Raw genomic sequence first — 14,039 nt, forward strand, 5'->3', positions numbered from 1 at the left:
CAAAAATGCAAGCATAGGTCCTTGAAAACAAGACAGTGTACTTGGATTTGAGGATTAAATGGAGACTGTGGTGGCCTTTGCATGGGTGTAAATTGAGAAGGAATGATTGCTCTCCGTTAGCATCCCTATTTCTAGTGACTCTTAAAGTGGAACAGGGAATGATGACGACCTTCAACTACGTGGCAGGCAACCACCCCTTATGGTACCGCCATCAGGCACAATCTGCCATTAACAGAACACTGTCGTGGCACTGCGGCATTCTATTTGCCTTGCTAATCTCTCAACATCTTTGAGGGAGGACCTTGTTTACAGATATTGAGCAGTCCTAATAGCACGGCACAAAATCCTCTTCAGCATGAGACTCCGCTCGTCTCGCCTACAGTTCGGGGTTTTTCCTGGACACCTGCCACTCTTGCTCATTGATCCTCCAAAAGTACGATGCCCTCCACCCGGTGCTGTGCTAGTTATTGTTCTGGATAGTAGTTTATAGGATACTAGCGAACCATAACATGAAGCACACTCATCTCCTGCACTCTGTCTTATCACTTAAGGTTGCTGTGATTCATCATTATGGTTGCCTCCTGCACAGCCTATATGCTAGAAGAAAGGTGGCCACAATTTAAGTCACATTGCTGACTCACAAAACCCATTTCTTAATGAACTCTCAGCATGTGGATGCAGGCAACGACCCCTTTATGGTACCAAATCAGCGTCACGAACCACACATACAACGCCAATTAATGGAAACAGACTGGGACGTCAAAGAACATAGCCTAAACCAACTGGGTTGTAATGCTCAGGGTCTTGCAGGACTAAGAAGCTAATGGAAACGCCCAACTGATTCAATGTGGCATAATCAGGGTCTCACTAATTATTATCTGGGCCAGATTCAGCACAAGCATTCTAAAGCATGCTATGTAAGTCCCTTAGGCACCTGCAAGCCTTAGGCGTACAACTTCTCTTTGAGTTCTGAATGCTGACCTCTGTTGCATATGTGTAAAAGTGCAAAAGCAGAAGCACAATGTGGACAGACATCGGCAGTAAGAGTGTCCAAGATCTCTCACCATACTTTTCGTTGTTCTCCCTGGTTTGCTATCTGCAAAATCCCATCAGAGAACATTCTGGCTAGCAAAATCTGATTTTTAATTTTTATCATCAATCATCAATTATTATTATTAATTCGCCATGTGAAAAACATCTTTCAACAAATATAAAAAAGGAAATATTATTTCTGTGGGAAAAGATATCAAAAAATTCCAACCTTCATACCAGTCTACAATATGTTAATTCTCATATAGAATCTATACTAATCCCTGTCGATTACAAAAATAAATATAACAATGAACTTAAACGTAGTTGCACAATCTGTACTTAATATCATCAGAGTTGATTGGCATATTTTGCTACATTGAGAAGATTTAGAAGGAGCCAAGTTTACTTGTGAGCCACTCCACTTTGCTTACTACAGTTTAGAGTGTGTAACTAAATGCTTAATCACTATCGAACATCACGGACATATGCCAAAGAAGGCAAATATTTAAAAATATAATGTTCCGTGGAGTATAAAACTCCCCAACCAAACACTCACATAACCGACCTGTAAACTAGACTTAACGCCTTAACCTGAGCATGAATTCAAAAACTTACCACCCTAACCGCAAAAAAACACATAAATGAAGAAGAGATAAAGCCCAGCTTCTGTGCGGTAATTAAATGACTTTGCCTGAAGCTCAATCAGAGCTGAAACAAAAGAAAGAGATGTTTTAACAGATGATCAGTTTTCAACTTTTAGCAATATTTTCTTTTATTTGAGATAAAGTTGAAAAGAGAAATCCACCTATAGTTCATTCATCTCATCACAAACAGTAAATCCAAAGGTACTACTGAGGTCAATGGAATAATTACGTTTCTACTGTTGCAAGTGAAATCAGAAACCAACCTACTTTTCCTGAGCTATATTCTGCTTTGATCACTTATTTCTATAACTACATAACAAACAGTTACATATAGAAGATTAAGGGAGAGAAAGTCTTTCTTATAAGCAAAAAATAAACTGCTATAAGTGAAAAGATTCCTTCTTCCCCCTCACTCCAGCTTTCAGCCTACAGTGGCACAGCAAGCCAGAACAAGAGCTGTAAACAGCGGGAGTTGAGTGGGAGTCTTGAGGAGAAGACCAAGAGCAGGCAAGGAACAGATAGTCTAGTGAAGGAAGTGTGTGGTGTTCTAGCAAGTGTTTTTGGTGCTCGTTGGGGTGGGGTTTTTTTTTTGCTATTGTCTTTGCTGCTGGTGTGTGGTGTTGCGGTTTGATTGTTCCCAGATTTAAGAGATAGGTGGGAAGCCTATGACGCAAGCAGGCAGCAGTGGTAGTGACCCAAGCAGTGGAGAGACAAATGAAAGATGAACTGCGCAATGGGAACGCAGCGCCATGTCCATGACTCCTGGGGGGTAACTCAAAAAGTTATCACTCTGCATGTCAAATGCCATCTGATAGAGCTGCCTGCAGGAAGGATCGAGGACTGGAGATGCAAGGTGGAAACTCGGTTGAGTTTAGCAAAGGGGGTTTCGGCGCAGATGAGAAGTAAAGACAGAGGAGTCTGAAGGGAAAAAGCTCAGACTTGCAGAGGGAAAGCCAGAAACCACAGAACTCTGAGGAAGACTGTCGTTCAGTGATAGAAACGTAGAGACGCCAAGCTGCGACAGCAGATGACACAAGAGAGACGTCAGTGCAGAGGAAAAAGAGCACGGACTAAAGTGAAATGGACAAAGTTAGGGGAGGCCAGACATAAGGTAGGTGTGGGGAGGTTTTGAAAAGGAGTAAGCAGGAGGGACTAAGGCGCACACGCAGTATATGCGTCGCTGAGCACGGTAGAAAGGAAGCCGACAGAAGAGACAGAGAGCTAGGTCTATAATGAGAAGAAACGTCACAGGACATAACCTTACATCCAACATGGTATTGACCACCAGAGGATACAGGATCGGACGATCTTATTGGAGTAATTGCAAGGTTGGACCAATAGAGATCAAACACTCAATTTGAACAGTTCATAGAGAAGCACGAACAATAAAACCGGGAGAAATCTCGCACACACATCCCAAGGAAAAGGAGGTCCTACCGTGACTGGGGGACTCCTTCATTGAGATAATAGACAGCCTGTAACCGAGCTATCTGCACAAAAGGAGTCGCGCCTGCTGCACAGCTGGCTAAGATTCTAGCACCGTGCGAGCCTCGAGGAAGCAGGCACATAGGGAGTAGGTGAACGAACGCCTTCAGCGCTCGTGATGATCTTACATACTGGATAGCGCATACACTTCAATAATAGAAACATAAGTTAAGGGAGGACAATCCCAGGCCTGGGGCAAGATCTTAAGGAAATTGAGGCTCCCAGAATGATCTGTCATGGGATTTCCTAGTGTTCCTAGAGAAGGAGAACCAGGTGTGACATGATTATGATGATTCACGAGATTGCTCAGGCAGTCCGGCTATAGCAGGAGGCTTAGGATGCATGGCCAACTGGAAGGCCAATTCATGGACAAGGACTGTTCTCTACGGATGGAACTTCCCTGAGCAGGAGTGCATAAGACTTCTAGCGGACGGTGGCACAATGATTATAGAAAGCTGTACTAGGAATTGGGTGGGACATGTTGCAAGATGTCCAGTAATTGCCATGAATGGATTTAAACATTGAGAGGAAGAAAAAAGTAAGAAAGGATACTGCCATGGGTAGAGAATGGACATAAGGATGAAGGGTAGTGTAGATACCATTCTAATAGGTGTGACTGAGGAGAATGTCTGGCGCCTAATAGGGTAAAGAATTGTGAGAGAAGCCAAATACGAGGACCATAGGTAATAATGGAGGAACTAGACGTTACTGGTGCAGGAAGTGCAAACTGGATATATATAGGATAATAGAATAATGTGGATGAATAGTAAGTCATGACTGGAGTAAGGTATTTGAGGGTTATGTGCTGTTTAAAGGAGAAGACAGGAAAGTACAGGCAAAGGTGGGGGAGTAGCATTGATACCGTCATGATGAGTGTACATGTAAAAGAAATAAGAGAGGATGGCATGGAAAGACAGAGCGCTGTCCTAGACCAGGGTCGGCAACCTTTCAGAAGCGGTGTGCAAGGCTGGTCATTAATTACTACTAATTAATGTAATTGCGCGCTGGTACTGAGTACATCACCATCTATTAAACATTTTAGAAGGTCTCTCTCTATAAGTCATAATATATATATACTAAACTAGTGTGTAATGTAAAATAAAACAGGTTTTCAAAATGTTTAAGAAAGCTTCAATTTATGAAAATTAAAAATGTTGATCTTAACGCTGCGCACCGCCAGCCCGCTGCTGGTCTGAGTTCTGTTCACCTAGGCCCGCATGGGCTGAGCGGGGCCTGCGCTGGGACTCACAGCTGCAAGTGTCCGTCAGCCAGAAACCCGACCAGACCAGCAGCGGGCCTGTGCAAAGGCCCCGGCAGCCAAGGACCCAGAGGCTGGGGGGCAGGGACTGGAGTCAGAAGCTGGGTATAATGAAGGGGGGGTGTTGTATGTGTAGGGGGGTGTGGGGGGGTCGATAGGGTGTGGTCGTAGGGTCCGTCTCTATTCGGGGTTCGTGGTTTCGATCTGTGCTTCGTGACGTTGTCAGGGCAGAGGGCGGCGCTGGTATGGGTGGCGGAGCCAGGTCCAGGGCTAGGTTGTGGGGGGAGGAGGGGGGATAAGGGCACCGCAAATCGATACGCCCCTCTGCCCTGACACACAACATGAAACATAACCTAAGTCAGCAGAACCACGTCATATACCCAGCTCTGCTCCAGTGCCTCTCTCCCAGCCCTCGGGTCCTGGCTTGCCGCGGCCTTAGGCACAGCACGCTGCTGGTCTGGGGTTCCTGGCATGACGACACTTGCCAGCTGGAGTCCCAGCCAGGTCGCCGCCATCAGCCCACTGCCGGCCTAAGGTGACAGAACTCCCAAGAACCAGGCAGCGAGGCATGAGCGGGCCGGCAAGCGTAAGATCAACATTTTAATTCATTTTAAATGAAGCCTCTTAAAACATTTTGAAAACCCTGTTTATTTTACAATACAACACTAGTTTAGTTATATAATATATAGACTTATAGAGAGAGCCTTCTAAAAATGTTAATGTATTACCGGCAACGCGAAAATCAATAAATTAAGTGAATAAATGAAGCTTGGCACACCGGCTTCTGAAAGGTTGCCGACCCCTGGTCTAGACAGACTCTGTCTTATCGCATATCTCATCCCCTTCTTATTTCTTTACAGTCTTACTCATCATTGATATACAATGTACTCCCCAACCACCTTTGCCTGTATTTCTGTCTTTCCTAAACAGCACATACCCTTCAATACCTGTACTCCAGTCATGACTACTATTCCACCATATTTCTATTATCCCTATAATATCCAGTTTCACTTCCTGCACCAGTAACTCTAGTTCCTCCATTTTATTACCTATGGTCCTCGTATTTGGCTTCTCTCACATTCTTTACCCTATTAGGCCCAGACATTCTGCCCTCAGTATCACCTATTAGAATGGTATCTACACTACCCTTCCTCCTTATGTCCATTCTCCTACCCATGGCAGTATCCTTTCTTACTTTGTTTTCTTCCCTCTCAATGTTAAAATCCATCATGGCAATTACCTGGACATCTTGCAACCATGTCCCCCCAATTCCTAGTTTACAGCTTTCTTAATCATTTGTGCCAGCCTCCATCCTAGAAGTCTATTTCACTCCCTGCTCAGGAGAAGTCCATCCCGAGAGAACAGTCCTCTGTCCATGAATGCCTTCCAGTGGCCATGCATCCTAAAGTCCTCCTTATAGCACGACTGCCTAAGCCATCTGTTGATCATCATAATCTTGTCACACCTGTGTTCTCCTTCTCTAGGAACAGTAGAATCCCACTGAAGATCATCTGAGCCTCAATTTCCTTAAGCATCTTCCCCAGCCTGGCATAGTCTCCCTTAATTTGTTTCAGTGAGAATCTAGCCATATCAGTCATTCCCACATGAAGGCTTCTTTCCCACTCCCATTAGGATCCTCTTCAGCCTCAGGTCCACGTCCCGTATCTTAGCACCTGGCAGACAGCACACCCTTCTGTTGTCCAGATCAGCTCTGGTTACAGGCCTGTCTATTATTCTCAATAAGGAGTCCCCAGTCACGTAGACCTGCCTTTTCCTGGTGATGGTGCGATTCTCCGGTTTATTTTCTGTTTCCTATGACTGCAAATCCTCTTGATTCCTATTCACCCTTGCAATTCTCCACAACCCATCCTGTATCCTCCTGGGGCTCATATTTGGTGTTGTTATCTCCATTGACTCTTCTCCTCTTTCTATAGGACTAGCTGCTCTTCTCTTCTTCCTTGCCCTCTCACCTTCAGCGACCACCTGCTGTGCCCCTTCTTCATTTTCCAACTCCACACACCTGTTCCTGACCCCTATTTGTCCTTCACTAGTCCGTCTTTTCCTCTGCCTGGTTCTCTTAGTCACATGCTTCCACTGTCTACTTTCCTCACTCAGCAGTCTTCCCTCAGAGTTCTTTGGTTCTGCTTCCATCTGCAAGTCTGAGCTTTTCCCTTCAGACTCCTCATGTCTTTACTTCATCATCTGCGCGAACCCCCTTCTAAACTCAACCAGAGTTTCCACCTGCATCTCCAGTCCTCGGATCTTTTCCTGCAGCAGCTCTATCAGATGGCATTTAATGCAGATGAAACTTTTTTCAGGTACCCCCTCCAGGATCATGGACATGCCGCTGCTTCCACATCCAGTCATCTTCATTGTCTCTTCCACTGCTTGGGTCACTACCACTGCTGCCTCTGTATCTGTCATAGGCTTCCCACCTATATCCTGTAAATCTGGGAAACACATCAAACCGCAACACCACCACCCACAGCAAAACAAACAAACAAAAAAAACCCCACCCCAACGAGCACCAAAACACTGCTAGAACACCACACACTCCCTTCACTAGACTATCTGTTCCTCTGCCTGCTTCTTGGTCTTCCCCTCAAACTCCCACTCAAACTCCCCTGTTTACAGCTCTGTTTCTGGCTCCTGTGCCACTGTAGCTGAAAGATGGAGTGGAGGGGGAAGAAGGAATCTTTCTACTTATAGCAGTTTATTTTTTTTCTTAAAAGAAGCTTTCTTCTCCCTTAATTCTTATAATGTAACTGTTTGTATATGTATGTATAGAAATAATATCAAAGCAGAAATATAGCTCAGGAAAAAGTAAGGGTTGGATTCTGATTTCACTTGCAACAGTAGAAACGTAGATTAATCCATTGACCTCAGTGAAGTACCTTTGGATTTACAGTGTTGTGAATGAGTGAAACTATAGTGAGATTTCTCTTTTCAAACTTTTCAAATAAAAGAAAATATGCTAAAAGTTGAAAACTGATCATCTGTAAAATCTCTTTCTTTTTTTCAGCTCTGATGAAGCCTTCAGCAAAGTCAATTTAAATTACCGCACAGAAAATGGGCTATCTCTTCTTCATTTATGTTGTATTTGCGGTGGTAAGTATTTGAACTTTCATACTCTTTAAGCATGTTATTTACATGGTTAGTGATTTGGTCTGTTTAATAATCCACAGGAACATTATATTTTTAAACTATTTGCCTTCTTTGCATTGTCCTTGTTGATGTTCAGGTAAGCATTAGTTACAACACTCTAAACTGTAGTAACAAGGTGGAGTGGCTCCAAGTAAACTTTGAGCTCCTTTCTAAATCATTCTTCAATGTAGCAAAAATGCCAATCAACTCTGATGCATATTTAAGTACAGATGTGCAACTAACTTTAAGTTCATTGTTATATTTATTTTGTAATCAAGGGATAGTATAATTCTATATGAAATATACATATTGTAGACTGGTATGAAGGTTGAATTTTTGATACTCTTTTCCCACAGAAATAATATTTCCTTTTTTTAATATTGTGAAAATGTTTTACAACATGGCGAATTAAAATAATAATAATGATGATGATGATAAAATAAAAATCAGATTTTCTAGCCCAGAATGTTCTCTGATGGGATTCTTGCAGATAGCAAACCAGGAGAACAAGAAAAGTCATGTGAGAGATCATCTGGACACTCCATACTGCCGATGTCTTGTCCACATTGTGCTCATGCATTTTGCACTTGTTACACAATATGCAACAGAGGTCAGCATTCAGAATCAAAGAGAATTGTACCCTAAGGCTTCAGTGCCACAGGGCACTTAAACATGCATTTAAATGCTTTGCTGAATCTGGGCCCAGATATATAATTAGTGAGACCCTGATTATGCACCATTGAAATCAGTGGGCGTTTTCCATTAGCTTCTAGTGCCTGCAAGACCTGAGAGAACACCAGGGTTGTTTTAGGCAGTTTTAGAGCAGTCTGTTCCCATTAATGGCTTGATTGTGCCTGACGCTGATTGGTACCATAAAGGGGTGGTGCCCTGCCACATGCTGAGAGTTCATTAAGAAATGGGTTATTGTGTAGTCACAATGTGAGCTAAATTGTGGCCACCCTTCTTCTAGCATAGCTGTGCAGGAGGCAACCATAATATGAATCACAGCACTTAAGTGAATAAGACAGAGGTGGCAGGAGATGAGTGTCTTCATGTTATGGTTCGCTAGTATTCCTATAAACTACTATCCCAGTAACAATAAACTGCACAGGCACCGGGTGGAGCATCACTTTTGGAAGGATCAATTGACAAGGTAGGTGTCCAGGAAACCCAACTTGTAAGGCAGAGAGGGAGGGAGTCTCATGCTGAAAGAGGATTTTGTGCTCTATAGCACCTCAAATATCTGTAAAAAGTCCTCCCTCAAAGATGTGAATGAGATTAGCAAGCAAATAGATGCCCAGTGCCACAAGTGTTCCTGTTAATGGCTAGATTGTGCCTGATGGTGACGGGTACCATAAGGGGCTGGTGCCTGCCACGTGTTGAAGGTGTCATCATTCCCCTGTCCACTTAAGAGTCACTAGAAAGTCAGGGGATGCTAGAACGGAGAGCAATCCATTCCCTTCTCATTGTACACCCATGCAAAGGCCACCACAGTCTACCATTTAATTCTAAATCCAAGTAACACTGTCTGTTTCAAGGACTATTGCTTGCATTTTGAGTACTGCAAATGTGAATAAAAGCGTTGAGATCTGATCTGAACTTAATAAGAAGAAACTGACAAATCTGTAGCCACACACTAAGTGTGGAAGCTCTTAGCTGATTGCCTTCATCTGCATGTTCTTTCCTGTAAATGACTTCTCTTTCCAATTTTTATTATAAAGGTAACAAATCCCATATTAGAACTCTTATGCTAAAAGGGTTGCGTCCATCCAGGTTAACAAGAAATGGATTTACAGCTCTGCATTTGGCAGCTTACAAGGTAAATTAGAAATGAGAAGTCAGTATGTTTGGTAGTCTTCTCTCTCTAAATTACTAATCCCAATGAAAATCTTTATGCCTTGCATACAATATATAGGAAAATTACGTATAAATGTTTGCACACATACTATGGACTTAGCATCTTTCATGAATGCTATTTAATTAAACCTCACAACATGTCTGTGAGTTAGAGAAGTATTGTTATGATTATGATTACAGAAAGAAAAACATTTTCACAAAAACTTTGCTGCTTCTCTGCGTTTTTTGTCACAATTTTGTTTCAGCTCAAGTTTCCCAGTCAGCAGTAATAGTTGTTTATTTTATTTTACTTTTTATTTTATCTGTTGTTAAGAACTGACATTGTGATTGGTGATTAATGAAGCAGAAATATAAAGACAACACCTTCCCTGAAGCACTGTTGTTATCCCCATTTTACAGACAGAGAAACTTAATGCACAGAGAGAGTAAGTGACTTGCCCAAAGTTATACAGTAAATCTATTGACAGAGCTGGAACTGAAAGTTCCTGGCTTAACTTTCTCTTAGCCCGTCACAAGACTGTCTTTTCTTTCCTAATTATTGTAATGTGATCAGAGCTGTGTTATGGGTTTTGGGGGACCCTGCAGGCCGGTGCGATTGGCCAGCACTGGGTGCAGTCGATCCTGGAAGTGACGGATTCGTCACTTCCACCCTGGGCCCCGCTCCGCCCCAGGGACAGCCCTGACTATGATAACTTGCTTTTTCTTTGTTTATTTCTGTAATTTTTATACTAGTTTAATTTTATGACCATTGATAACAATTACATTGACGTGTGCCAACCAAAATAGTAAGGGTAATCAAGTCTTATGCTTCAGAATGTAGGGTGATGCTCTATAGCAGTCATAAAGAAAACTTGGCACAATTAGCTAAGTGCCTTACAGGAATTTTGTTGCCTTTCTCTCAAGTATTCATTAGATGGGACTAATTTCCGAGTTTCTTTAGTAAATGCTGCATTGTCTGCTCACATTTTTCAATGCATACAGTGAAGCCAATGAAATTTAGGATTATACTTAAAGTTAAGCATATGCTTAAGTGATTTCTTGAATCAAGATCTTAGTTAGTCACCCAAGTCACACAATGCTTTTTCTGTGCTCTGACTGGATTCCATGAAGCTAAGCAAACCATTGCAAACTTTGAATTTCAGAATCAAAAGTACAATCTGAAATTTCTTTTGCAGGACATTTGAAATGTTAAGGCTGCAGGATTTACCAACAGTTAACATACCATAACATCTATTGTATATGGAATGCATAGGGGAATATAGAGATGCCAGATACAATGGTGTGGTAAGTGCTGGTAAAGGATGACTTTTTAATGGCACTCCCTGTGTCTGGACTGTGGCCAGATTATCTTGTGAGATTTGATGGGATCACGGCAGAGCTTAGTAGGCTGGACCGAGTCATCACTTGGGAAAGGAATTCTCCAAGGAATTCCTAGTTTAGGCCATTTTATTTTCAGGAGTTTTTTTCCTCACTAAATTCAGGGCAAAATATCACATTCAGTAATACAGAACCTTCTTCCATAGTCTTGGACCTAAAAAGATTGCTTTTCTTTTTTGAATTAAAATTTGGCAAGGAGGGTGGTGTTAGGGAAAACATGGAAGTTGATAATTGCTCCAGTAAGCTGAACACACATATTTTCAACACTAACAAAATGGCTTGGGTCAGCAGTCACATCTCCACTGTATGTTTTGTAATGCTGATTCATTCATAGTCTATGCTCATTTTTGTATACAATACAGGGAGAAGGAGCTGTGGTGGCCGCACAAGCTTGAGCATCTCTTGCTGTTGTGGTCTTATTATTTATGATTTTTTACTGTAGCATTTAGGAGCCCTAGGTATAGACAGGACCCCATTATGCTAAGCAGATCAACACAGAATAGCAACAACAAGGAGCTGGTCCCTGTCCCAAAGAGAGTACAATCTAAGTCTAAGACATGAGACTATGGATGGATACAGACAGACAGTGAAGTACAAGGAAACAATGGGAAAGTACTAGTCAGAATGACAGGCAGTGTTGTGTGTGCTGCTATTGGATGCTGAATAGTCATTTGAAGATGTTTTATTTCCAAGATGGCTGACAGCCAATATACTTAGCTGATGCAAATTACCATAACTCCATTGGAGCTGGCTGAGGATCTGGCTCAATACAGGAACAAGTCTAGTTTTGCAGTTAGAATAGGGGACTGGGAGTTGTCCTGGCTTCTGTTCATGGTTCTGCCATTGATTCACTAAATGACCCCAGGCAAGCTATTTCATTTCTCTGTGCATAAGTTTATCCCTTTGTAAATGAGTTCAATAATATCCACCTCAATTGGATATTGTCCCTCATAACACACGGTTGAGTGAACTGATCTTAGAGTCTCAACAAATTGTTATTATTACTATGATTTCCATTGCCATTGTTATATCTCGCAGGAATATCAGCAGTGCTTTAGCCCATTATGTTGTCAACAAGGAGACCCATCCAAAATACCAAGATCATAAATCTGATATTCAGCACACTATTCTGTGTATTCGTGGAATTTCCATTGTAGATCCGGAGAAGTCCTAACGTGCCTTTCTTCTGGGTTTGACACTCTAACGGTTCTGATATTTAAAATAGTCCATCCGAGCATTTAAAAATGGTTCTGAGGCTAAGTGATATTTAAATAGCCCATAAAATCAGGGAAAGACACAGCTTTAGAGATGTCTATCGGCCTAACAAAAACATTTGAAATGTGTGCATTGTAGGACAGTGCAGAACTTGTGACAGCCCTGCTGCATGGTGGAGCTGACATTCAGCAAGTTGGATACGGAGCTCTTACAGCGCTTCATATTGCTACAGTAGCTGGTCATCATGAGGTAAATTTTTCCTCTTCTACACAGGAAACGGTGAGAGTGAATGGCATGATTAATCAGCTCATTTATCTTTTAGCGTGTTACTGCTTAAAACATAGACAAAACAGCACATCAATAACTCAGTATATCCAAGCTTCATTTACTGGCACTTCATAACCCCTTGGAGAGGCTATTAGGATTAAAAAAGTTTCTCTTGGTTTGTGTGTACATAGAATACACATGAGTAAATGTACCAGACATATTCATCCATCTCCTGCTCTTTGTATAAAATGTCTTAAAAATCTTTTTGGAAACCAGTGCTATTCCTTTATTAATATCAAAGAATTTAACAAAAGATGTGTGGTGACGTGAATGCATATGAATACTCTTGGTAGGATCATTGCTTCCTCCACAGAACTCTGTATGGAAGGAAAGCTCCTTTCCAGTGTGGAAGTGAGGGCTCTGTGGCACTGTCTCATCCCCTTCTCCAGATCCTGTAGATTATGCTCCACAAGCTGAGCGCATGTTCTGCACTCAGGGAGGGGGCAGAGGTTTGGCCTACTCAGATATTCTTTTCTTAGAGTTGTATTATCTTCTCTGTGAGTTCTGTCTGGGGATCCCAGGAGCAGCTGCAGTCAGGGGAAGTCCCTAGGATGTGAATGCAACAGAGCCATGCAGCTGTTGAGGTCCAGCATGCCGTTGCTTTCTATGGACTCCTAGGGTTCCACCAAGCTTGGGTGTGAGCCCTATGGCTCTCCCTCTCTGACAGAATGATCTGGAGGAATTCAGTGAGGGGACCCTTGAAAGAATTTCTTCCTGCAGAATCTGCTACTGAGGTGGGGGGGGGGGAAGAGGAGTTCCACTGGAGGCTGCAGTCCAGCCCCTCCTTATCTAAACATGCTTTTAGTCATGAACCTGTTAACCTATCACTTTCCAGCCTCATTTCAATCACTTCTCATATCATCTCCTTTGCATTGCCCTGGCAACAATTAACTCAATCTCATTTATTTTTTTTTAAATATTTTTCTTGAAGCGTTTAATATTATGTGTGCAGAATTACTTTCGTAATGAAGGATTCACAATTGCAAACATAATCATAAATGCACAACTATTTGTGTTCTCAATTCTGCTGATTAAGTTGAAATTACTGACTTTTACAAAACAACAAAACTAGGCTAACTTACGGAAACAGACACTTCAGATTTCCTGAAATAGGGCTGGTGGGCAAGAAATACAGGATAACAACAAGAAGTTACAAAGAAGGTAATATAGAGCACATTGACGACTATATTCACAGTTGTGTAATCAGTTGTGCAGTCACAGTCACCTCATTTGCATTCAAAAATATTCACTTGTTTGTGTCAATATAGGAATTATCTGTGTAACTAGAGGCTTCTGCAAACAACTGTGTGATACAGTTAAGAAGCCATGTTGAAACTTGGGCCCATATTATATTAGGGTGATATTTCTCAACCTTCTTCCATACTAGGGTTCCTCTCTGATCTAGCTGGGACCCACTTGCAATTTATGGGAAGGACCGGGCAGTGAGACTGCCCTGGGGAAAACACTTGCTTTACATAGACTCATAGACTCATAGGTCAGAAGGGACCAATATGATCATCTAGTCTGACCTCCTGCACAAAGCAGGCCACAGAACCCTACCCATACACTTTTAAAACAACCTCTAACACATGACTGAGTTATTGAAGTCCTAAAAATAGTGGTTTGAAGACCTCAAGCTGCAAAGAATCCACCAGCAAGTGACCCATGCCCCATGCTGCAGAGGAAGGCGAAAAACCTCC

At 42.2% G+C, this 14,039-nt stretch overlaps 1 protein-coding gene across 2 annotated transcripts in view; it reads left to right on the forward strand.

Annotated features, from left to right (window-relative positions):
• Positions 1-14,039, forward strand: part of TNNI3K (TNNI3 interacting kinase) — a 171,155-nt gene that overhangs the window by 11,488 nt on the left and 145,628 nt on the right. The window contains exons 3-5 of one of the 2 annotated variants that reach the window (XM_032782135.2): positions 7,442-7,527; positions 9,285-9,382; positions 12,151-12,261. In XM_032782135.2, the coding sequence (XP_032638026.1) occupies positions 7,442-7,527; positions 9,285-9,382; positions 12,151-12,261 (295 nt within the window). Of the gene's footprint in view, positions 1-7,441; positions 7,528-8,258; positions 8,717-9,284; positions 9,383-12,150; positions 12,262-14,039 lie in introns of those variants that run through there. The other variant, XM_032782136.2, reaches the window with a different exon arrangement.

This window comes from Chelonoidis abingdonii, chromosome 7 (genome assembly GCF_003597395.2).
Source record: "Chelonoidis abingdonii isolate Lonesome George chromosome 7, CheloAbing_2.0, whole genome shotgun sequence".
Lineage (NCBI taxonomy): Eukaryota > Metazoa > Chordata > Testudines > Testudinidae > Chelonoidis > Chelonoidis abingdonii.